The following is a 10,746-nucleotide window of genomic DNA, read 5'->3' on the forward strand; positions in this document are numbered from 1 at the left end:
TAAAATTTCAACAGGGTCTCCCTTATGGAGCCTTCGTATGAACAAAGTCTCACGTTCGAGTACTAAAAGAGGTCCCTAGAGTCATGGATCAAGCTTAAAGTTTCATCATGAAGTGCTAGCCAACTCATGATAAATTCTTTGAACCGATCTACTATAGGCGGAGTCATTATTAAAAACCTTATGGGATAAGAACCCACAACGACCAAAACAGGACGACCTCTTACTTAACTTATGTTATTTCTCGAGCTCGGATATAAAGCTTGCTCTCCAACAGAAATAAAACCCCTGAATGTTAAGACAATAATATAAAAGTAATAAAGAAATGAATAAAGTAGTGGTAAGGAATACAAATAAAACAAACAAACAGACAACCCTAAAACTAAAGGGTAGTCTTGACTCTCTTTAGTTGTCCCCGGAAAAGTCGCTGGTTGTCGCGGCTAGAAAATTACAGAGTCGCCATCATCTTTTATTCGCTCCTAATGAATAAGTAAATAATGATAAAACCTAAAAGTAAGGATAAAACTTTAGGGTTCGGGAGCCAATTAAGCAAAAGGAATGTGTTAGGCACCCCACACTTCCATTGTATCCAATTAAAGTCTTTTATAGTTCTAGGGTTAAGGGTGTTTGCCTAAGGGATGTCTGTTTATATTATTTATTCTTGTCTGGTTACTTATTTACTTATTTACAAGAGAATTACTTTATTATTTTAAGAAAAGATTATTTAATTATAATAAGGAGCAAAAAATATTCTTTTTTTATAATTGTACTCGATGGAGTGTTTCAACCTTCAAGCAATATGAAGGATCATAGTACAGTAGTTCGGTTAGAAAATGTTTGTTTGTTTGTTGTTTTTAGATTTTTGAAAAGTCCTCAACGCATCGGGGGCGGAGAAAAGTTTGATTGAAAATGTCTCAATGTACAAGGACAAAGACCAATTTATTTGAATGTGTTAACAATTGATTTTAGATTGATTATGTTGCAAAAATATTATGATTATTTTGATTTAAAAATTAGGTCAAATAATAATATATACATGTTATTGATTCATTTAAATAAAAAAATTAAACAAGTTAATATGAAAAAGAAAGAGATTGATCAATATTATATTTTTAATACCTTTGATTAGTTATTTTTTTAATTATAATTACTAATTATCTTAACTAACCGAATTAAAATCCTAAATCTATCCTGATATTAATCCTAATATCAATCCTAACTAATTAATATTAATCAATTAATTATTGTTTTTTTTTTGTTTTTTTAGTATGTCAATTATTATGATAAAGCTAATCAATTCATATATTATTTTATTAAACTAATTATTTCTAACTATTTTAATTAATTATTTATTAACTCAATAGTAATCTTAAACAATAATTATTAAAATAAAATAAATGAGAAAATAAAGAAATTAAATAAAAAATTTAAGGGGTGTATATTTAGTTTTTAAAAAAAGGATTTTATGACATTAGCTTTAAATTGTTATGGATGATATTAATCCTAAAAAAAGTTATTAATTTTTTAAAACAAATTATTTATAAGAAAAAAAATGATTTTTAAAAGATTACTTTATGATATTAAAATATATTTTAAAAATAAATGAAAGGAAAAATAGAATTGATTTTTATAAATTGCTTAAAAAATAGAAAAAATATTGATATGTGATTTTTAGTTTTAAATCGTTTAGAACATGATTATGTGTTTTGAAATAAGTCAATATTTGATACTAACATACATCTAAAAGCACACAATTATCATATAAATAAATTAAGACAAATAAGGCATAACAACAAACAAATCTTATTACAAAGGTATAAACATGAATGAATGGACGGTCCTACCAGGAAGAGGATTTTTCTCCTTTTGCCGCTTTCTGCCTTGATGTTTATCGAAATTTGAATTGTAGGGATGACTGAAGTTTATATTATTATGGTTTTATTGTTGTTGTTCTTCTATGTGAAGAGCAACAACTTTAGGACAATGAATATGTGAATTGTGGATGGAAAAAGTGTAGAAAACTTGTGTTATTTATATATAAGAATTATGTACAAAAAATTGAATGAGATTTATCTATTTTGAGATGATTTCATTTGACTTTATTTTATCTATTTCTTAAAAGTCAAGTCAGTGAATCTGGATGGATTCATGGTCTTTGTGAATGAATTGAATAAAAATAAGTTTTAATAATAAAAAATAATATGATAAACGTAATAATAAAAAGACCTTGATTTTTTTTATATTATTTTTTTTTTAATTTTTAGACTAAAAAACATGAGAAATTAATAATATAATAATTATTAAAAATAAATTAGTAAAAAACTCAAAAATGATAAATAAAAAAGTGTAAATTTTAATTATAAAATAATATAAATGAAGATAAAAATATATTTTAAAAAAACTCTTAAAATAGAGAAAGTGAGAATCAAATTCAAGACATCTCCCTTATCGCTCTTCTAACCATCATTATTTTATTTATTCGAAATGAAATAACATTAAAAAGTATATGAACGGTGGACAAAATTTGGGGTATGAAAATATACTAGGTTAAGATTCCTATTGGTATGATTTTTATGATTAGTTGTCTTATTTGATGTTTTTTAAAGTGATTGATTTTTGTTGGGTGATAATGTTGTTGATGGTGGTTGTGTGTGGTTATTTTGTGAGTGAAAGTGATGTTGTGTTATGGTTATAAAGTTGTTATGATTATGGTTATGGTATTTATGTTGAAGGTTTATGATGGAAGATGAGGGTGGTGGATAGGTGATGATACGAGATAGACAAAGAGAATCCATTTTCTGTATTTCTTTTTTACATGCACTTGAGAGAAAAAAGGAATTTTCTTAGGTGAATTTTTTTGGCTTTTCGGTCTAATTGTTATTCCTCTTTTGTGTAAAAATATTTTAATATTTATAGTGATTTTTAGGTCAAATTAAAAAAGAAATAATTAATATATTATCAATTATGATAAAAAAAAATCAAATATTATCTACATGAAAAAAAAAACATACAAATAAGATTTAGTTCTTTTCTTGATTGTTAAGCTAATAATAAAAAAGGATAATAAAAATAATATAATTTTTTTTGGTATTTTATGATTAAAACACGAATTAAAATAAACGAAATAAATTACTAAAACAAACTCCTCCTTTTTTTAAAAAAAAAAATTATATTTTAAAAAGCAAACTAAACTAAATAAAATACTACCGGACAACTAAAAAATAAAACTGCAATTAAAACCTAATATGTCTAAAAAAATATGGATAAAATTAGGGTACAAAGTGTGCCTATGGACTCTCTCTCAATATATGATTTACAAAATAATTTAATATGATAGTAAATTTCTATTTTTCTTTAATTGATAATTTAATTCATTTAACACTGTCTCGTTTTTTTGTTTCATTCAATACAAATGAGAGATCATTTTATGCTATGATGGTCGTGCAAAATGGGTTGAAAAAGAAAGGGAATGGTTTCAATAACTTTATAGTAGCTATAACTTTGTAACTTTAGTTAACAAGATAGAATAATGGTTTCTCATATGAGTGTTAGATTACTTGTATTGGAAAAAGAATTACAGAGAAATATGATATAAATTTAATTATTTATGATTTTTATGATATAAAAAAACGTGCATGGCCTAAATAAGTGATAGAATAATTTATTTATTTTGTTTAGTATTTACTATTACATCTTTTGACCCTCATTTCATTAGTTTACGAATTTGCTTCTCCTAATATTTAAAAAACGTATTTGATTTTAATTAGTTACACATTAAATCCCATTTGACTTCTGTCATATATTTTTTCTATTCAAATTAAAAAACAATAATAAATTAGTTTTTTATTTTAATATATTTAAAACAATTAAAGTTATTTAATTCTTTAATTTTAATCAACTAAGTTTTCATTGATATAAGACTAGAAATGAGTCCAACTTAACATGATTTTGATGGGAAAACTGCAACCGAACATTTCAAATAGTACAAGATAAAAATGACGTATTTCAAAAGTTGAAGACAATTGTTTGTTGAAGTTAATCATATATATCCCTCAGTCAGGGTCCTACTTTTAAGATTAAACAAACCATAATTTAATGTTGCAGTAAACTCATGTTTATGCCACTTATTTGTTACATAAAGGTATTGATCAAGTTGGTGATTGATTGGGAGATGTGGAGGGACAAGTAGGTTGAGATTTTGAGTTGCGGCTTATGGATTCTATTTCTATATGCTGGGATGATTCTATTAAATAACTACTAGTATTAAAGATTTCTATCAAAATTGTTCAAATGCATTTTAAAAACAGAACCTAGATAAGTATACAATATAATGATGTGTCAGCAGAACATTTTTCTTAATATAAATACATAACTTAAAGATCCTATTAAATATGTAAAGGATAAGATGCTGCAAATAAAAGAAAAATTCTCTCAACTACTTTAGTTTGGTAAAGCATCCATACAGCATTTTAGTTTAGGTGCGAGGTGAAAAGCCAACGTAAGTTGATAGCGCATCAAAACCATGATTTCAAAGGAACTTTGATGCACAATCTAAAGTAAGTAATTGCATAGCGAGGGAAAAAAATTACTAATATAAAGAAAACGTTAGACACTACTCCTAAGAAAGAATAATTATATACAAGTTTGTTAAGGATGTTTTCTTTGTTAAGGCATCTTTAAATTATAAATAATGCAGGGGAGCATTATCAAAAAGAACCAAAAAGATGAGTAATTAATAAAACTTGGCTACAACTCCATTGATACATGTATAAGTCCAAGATAATAATAAATTACCCATTTGTTCTCATCTTTTCAATACAAAATGAGACTACACATGAATGCATGAATATCAAAACTTTTATACCTCCTCCCTGCAAGGCTCTCCAGTTGGTAGGCATACTATTGTGGTGGTGTTTGTTATATTCAAAGATTTCCCACCATGGTGTTCTTTGCTCTGAAATTTAGTTCTGCACGGCAACCCAAGCTTAAAAATATGCCACATGGTTGGGTTGAAATGCCAGGAGCGGTCACCTAATAGTAGTTCTTCCAAGAGATAATGCTCCAATTTCACTTTCAGTATTCTGCATCATATGTCACATTTGTCAATTAACATATACAAAATGAATAGGGGCACAGTTCCGGTAATAAAAAACTAATATAAAAACATGTAAATAAGTGGAACTAGTGGATGTGACAAGATTTCTCTCCATCATTTAATGAGTAGTTTACCTGTGATTTAGGGGAAGGAAATACATTCCAGAACCTAAGTGTTTCATCTCCAGCTCCAGTCACAATAGTCTGCAATAGTAGAACTCAACAAAATCAGTAATATATTCGTAGACTATAAAAAAAAAACTTTTTTTGTCATAGTAATACTCAGTAATCTAGAACAAGGATTAGTTGAGAGAAGAACATAAATACCTGTCCATCTGGAGAGATGGCGAGATAAAGAACCCTATAAGTATGGCCTGTAAGAGTGGCCAACTGCAGGAAAGAACAAAATAAGATGGTAAAACTAGTTTAAGTTAAAATAAAAGATATCCACTTCATCACAGAAGACACTAAGTACCTTTGACATGGTGGGGTATCTCCAAACAATTATCTGGTTCTGGGAGTAGCCGTGTGTGCTTACTAGTTCATTGACATTTTTGGACCAGACAAGATTGCAAACCTGCCAAATATATAAGTTGAAAATCATTTGATTTGTGTTAAGATAAAGAGAAGAGGAGGAAGACCCTTTTATCCTCCTCTCAATATGTTAAGGCAAATACCAAATATTGTGAAACTTATGAACTGAAAAAGAACTTCAAGAATCTAACTTTTGCAGTTATGATTGGTTATCAATAAGAATTAAGTCTTCATTTTTTTTATTTAGGTTTTTTTACTACCTTTTAATATTGTAAGAAACCCTAGACTGGAGTCATTTTCCCTATAATGTCTGAGTAACTTTCTATATATGATAAAGCAAATAATGATTTCATAGCACCATATAACTTGCATGTGTAAAGTATGCAGCAAACTGCCAACATATGAGAGGGGGAGGTGTTTGGGGGATGGGGTGGTATTCCCTCATTTTGCCTTCTTGCCTGCAGAGTTATAATAATAACCACAATACTCAAGCCTTATTCCACTTAGTTTTCTCTAGGGTTATGGCATATAACTTATAAAAGGCTATAAAGCCGTTCACTTTAAAGGTTTAGGCTTTTAAGAGCTGTTTTTTGACATATTAGCAGGGCTTTCTTGACTTAAGTGACCTGGGGTTCATCACTAGTTGGCCCGGTTCTTTTAAGTAAGGGTAGAATATCTTCAAATGGTAAAAATGGGCTCGTCCATTGTACATATTTCATGGTAAGAGGTCCCTAACACGATATAGAGATGTAAATAACTCATTCATAACTCAGCCCCTAATGTAACTTAAACCTCTTAAGAGAATTGGTACATCTGAAATAATGAATGTTACACTAATCAAAACCTATAGTCCTATACACAGAAAGTGATTGAACATCTAACTGTAAAATCCAGATTAATCAACTTATGTGACTTACTGCATCCTACTCCCCATCTCCCCTACTCTGAAAAAGGGAAAGGAGAACACCTAGACAACAACTATGCAAGACCAGTAATTAGCAGCGCCAAATTACAGCAAATTTTGAATTTAAGTGCACTTGTATGAAAGTAAAAACAGGTTAAGAAGTACTCTTACCTGACTTCCAGTGTCCATACAGCTTAAGTGTGAGTTTGTGGTTGTATTCCAGAAACGAATACATCGATCTGCAGTTCCTCCTCCAGATGCAAGAAGTCCATGAAGATGAGGAGACCATGCAATAGCTTTAACAGCTGCCGTGTGCTCACAGTATTTCAGGACAGGTTGGGTCGAGTGTTGATTCCAAACAAACAACTGCAAAGATATAAATAAAGTGAGTTTCAATGAAGGAGAATAAAACAATAACAAAGCAGTTAGATAGTTCAGATAAATGATTAAGTTTGCAATTGCATACTTTGTTGTCGTTTCCTCCGGATGCCAACTCACGGTTATCATAAGACCACTTCAGTCCACAAACCTTTGAAAAACAAAAACTCAAAATCAAAATCATGACAAACAGCATGCAGATTGATGAATCTAGGAGATAGAAACAAATCTAACCTCTGATTTGTGTCCAGACAGTTTACTAACAAAATCTTCTTGTGTGCGTATATCTCGTTGATAAATATTCTTATCCCGTCCACCAGAGGACAAAAGAGATGAACTCCAAGCCAAGGCCCCGACGCGTAACCGATGCCCTTCCATAGATCTTATCTTCTTGCATCGTGCTGCATCCCAAATCTACGCGGACAAAAGTTAAAAACAAAGCTTCAGTTAATTTGAGGCATAGAAACAGAAAGCATAACGTTTCCTGAAAATAAGGAATTAAGTGGAATATGCAATGTGAAAAAGACATTTTGATGCCACAAAGAAGTTAAGCAGAGGTCAACTAAACACCAACTTTTCCAGGGAAAGGAAGTCCAAAAGAAAAAAGTTTGAGGTGGGAGTGATGCACTGTCTATCTACCTGTCTTAGAACGAAAACTGGGTAAGCCTATACACATTATTGAGGGAAAATTGGTATGATTTATGCATGAGTTAAGGTTCAACCAAGCAAATTATGTGTTCTATGTTAAAAGTCAAATTATAGCATGTCTACAGACTATATCAGTAGATAACTATCAAACTGGTATGAGTTGCCAAAACCAGGGTCTAAGTTGCTTAGACACCCTGTTATTAAAAGCCTACATTTCCTAGATCTTGTAGAAGCTCAGAGGTAATGAGTTAAGATGACAGGTTATATAAGTAATGCATAAACTGTCTAGTTCATTAACTACTTCATTAAATGATTAGCTAACAAAAACATGAGTCACACATGAGCTGATTTTAGCTTTGAGTTGTCACAAAGTCTCCCCTCTTATCATATTGACTTTTAAGAGTCAGTTACAATCCACATCAATTAATATCAGAATATCGTTTATTGACTTTTAACCCAACGGGATTGACAAAAAAACATGAGTCACACATGGGACATATGTGAGAAACATGTGGAAACGGGTTAATGGTGAAACCTATACAACACAACATATCCAACAATAAAAACATAATAATTCAAACTAATAAATGTGTGAATATTATAAAATTAAATGACAGATGTGTTATCTGTTATACAGTTCACCATTGACCCAGATTTAATTTTGTAAAGAGTATCATGATGTAAAGATATAGACAAATAATATTAGACATAATACACAACACATCACAAAACACGCAGCAACACTACAAGATCTAACTAAGGATATCGCACATCACGACAAATACACAGCAACACGACAAGAGTCAATCAAGGATATGACAAGGTATAAAGATATATTAAAAAAATATAATTATATTAGTCTACGTAATTGTATAACCAAACATTAAAACATCATTACATGTTTTACAAGACCCTTTTATATGGCTAATGTGTGTTAAAACATTTAAAAGGTGTGTAACTGTCTATGTCGATTGAATGAGAGTGTTCCCCAAGAAAGGATTTTAGCTAAGACTCTTATCTTCTAAAGCGAGTGAAAAGCATAATGATGATATTCTCTATTCTTTCAATTCCATACGTCAATAAAAATAAACAGTTAAATGGTAAATTTATATAAAAAATCTTTAACTTTAATTCTAACAACCCAAAACAAACCTATCTTTACTAGTCATTAATTATTTAAGATGAACTATCTGATCAAAGAAAATATCATCAGAATATCTTCCATTATAACACTTCCTTAATGACTTGTAAAAACATCTCCATTCAATTTGGTAGGTGAATAAACAGTTAATAACTTGCAATTTCACACTTGTTTCCTTCTTTAAACTAAGAGTCTACCCAGGAAGCTCCCTGTCCTTAGGAAGGCTCACTTTACCATAATGCACCTTTCTTTGATGCAAGTGGCAATAAATTAGGGTTTCAGGATCAGTAAAAGCAGCTAATCTACCACATTTAGAATGCTAAAATGGCTATAGCAGTTGTTCAGGATGATAGATAACACATATTGTTATCATTCCTATGCAGAGTCCATCCCTAAGGGGGGAAAAATCTTTTTTTCTTAATTGAGAAATAGAAGAGAAGTGTATGGAAACAAAATAAAACAGACAAGGAAAACACATGAAGAAAATCAACCCAAATAAAAAATTAGAAAAAACTTAAGTAAAGCAACCTCCAATTGCCAAAAATACCATCAAACACACTCAATTGGAAACTATTATGCCATGCATGATCAGCATTTAGCTCATAAACTCTTACCTGAACTTTACCATTGTTAGTTCCAACAGCAAGATGAGTACCACGTTGTGCCCAGCCAACAGAACAAACACAGTCATCAACCCCTAAATCACATAATTTAGTTACCTGCATATATAGCATATCAAAATCAGATCAATTAATAAAAAGAAACTTCCATGCTTTAAATCAATCACTCATTAACAGAGAAAAATCAAAATTCATAAATTGAACACAAATCATATGCAAAAAAAAATACTCACTTTACTGCTACAAGCATTCCAGAGATAAACGCAGTTACCCAAACCAACCGCCAACACATTGTGCGAAGACCAATCCACCAGATTCAGATAAAAATCGTCTTGCAAAGCAGGTGCATCCAAAACCTATCAAACAACACCACATATTCTCATCTCCATCAACATCAAAAACCTAAATCAACAGCATTAATAAAATAAATAAAAAATAGAATAAGAAAAAAAAAATCAAATTCACCTTATACGGCGATCGAGGAACCTTCCTGGGAGCCTTGACCGGAATCTGATTAACACCGGGAACAACGTCATCAGACATAAACGGAGAAAGCGAATGCATGGACTGCCGAGTCTCCGTCTTGTACCTAAAAATATTCCTGCTCGGTAATGTCATCGACGGCGAGTCCCTCTTCTCCGGCGTTATAGGACCAGCCACCCCGGCCGCATCAGGTCCAAACAAAGCAGTTCGGAGAAGAGAGGTATAAGCACTAGAGCTATCATCGCGTCCTTCTGTAGTCGTATTGATATCAAACAAAGCGAATTTGGAGGCAGATCTACTGGGAATAAACCTATCGGAGTAGATTGTTCTAGACGGTGAAGTATAATGGTTGGAGTTAATCATGCGTTCCACGTGACGGAGATTTTCCGGAGAAGGAGAAGGCGGCGGAGAGGTGGCGGACGGAGGAGTATTTCGTCGGTTACCGGTTGGTCCGTCCATGGCAGAGGCTGTTAATTTTCCCGGGAAAAAAACAGTGAAAGATTGCCGATTTTATTTTCTCTTCGGTTTTTTTAATAAATTTATTATAAAAAAATTAATGCTTCTCGATTATTGTGCAGAGAGAAAGCTCTTCACAATCACACTGTTCCTCTGATTCCTCAACTCCACCTCCCAACCTCCCTCTCTTTTATACACATTTTTTTTTCTCTCACTCCGTAGAAAGAAAACAACAAATTATTCTTTTGTCTTATATTTTTTTTTTAAATCTAAAACGCTTCATTTATAATTAATGCTAATTTTATAAAAAGATTAGGTCATAGTAATTATTTTTTAGAAGGTCAATATCTTCTTCTTTTGCTTTTTCTTTTACTTTTGTAAAGTAATTATATCTCTTTTGTTAAAATTGAAGTCTTTATTTCTATTCAACATTTTGTTACTACATTTGGCATGCGGCCATTTTAAAGAACTGGTTTTTTTAATTTAAAATT

The 10,746-nt window shown here is 30.8% G+C and overlaps 1 protein-coding gene across 1 annotated transcript; it reads right to left on the reverse strand.

Moving 5' to 3' along the window:
- Positions 1 to 4,700: 4,700 nt before the first annotated feature.
- LOC127074096 (protein FIZZY-RELATED 1) lies at positions 4,701 to 10,475 on the reverse strand. Its single transcript, XM_051015378.1, has 10 exons — positions 9,782 to 10,475; positions 9,550 to 9,672; positions 9,311 to 9,415; positions 7,142 to 7,321; positions 6,996 to 7,058; positions 6,701 to 6,895; positions 5,567 to 5,668; positions 5,419 to 5,481; positions 5,227 to 5,295; positions 4,701 to 5,078 (listed from the first exon to the last, which is right to left on the reverse strand). Exons 1-10 carry the CDS (start codon positions 10,256 to 10,258, stop codon positions 5,025 to 5,027), a joined length of 1,431 nt encoding a protein of 476 aa, XP_050871335.1. The 5' UTR covers positions 10,259 to 10,475; the 3' UTR covers positions 4,701 to 5,024.
- Between the last annotated feature and the right edge of the window lie 271 nt (positions 10,476 to 10,746).

This window comes from Lathyrus oleraceus, chromosome 4 (assembly GCF_024323335.1).
Source record: "Lathyrus oleraceus cultivar Zhongwan6 chromosome 4, CAAS_Psat_ZW6_1.0, whole genome shotgun sequence".
NCBI lineage: Eukaryota > Viridiplantae > Streptophyta > Magnoliopsida > Fabales > Fabaceae > Lathyrus > Lathyrus oleraceus.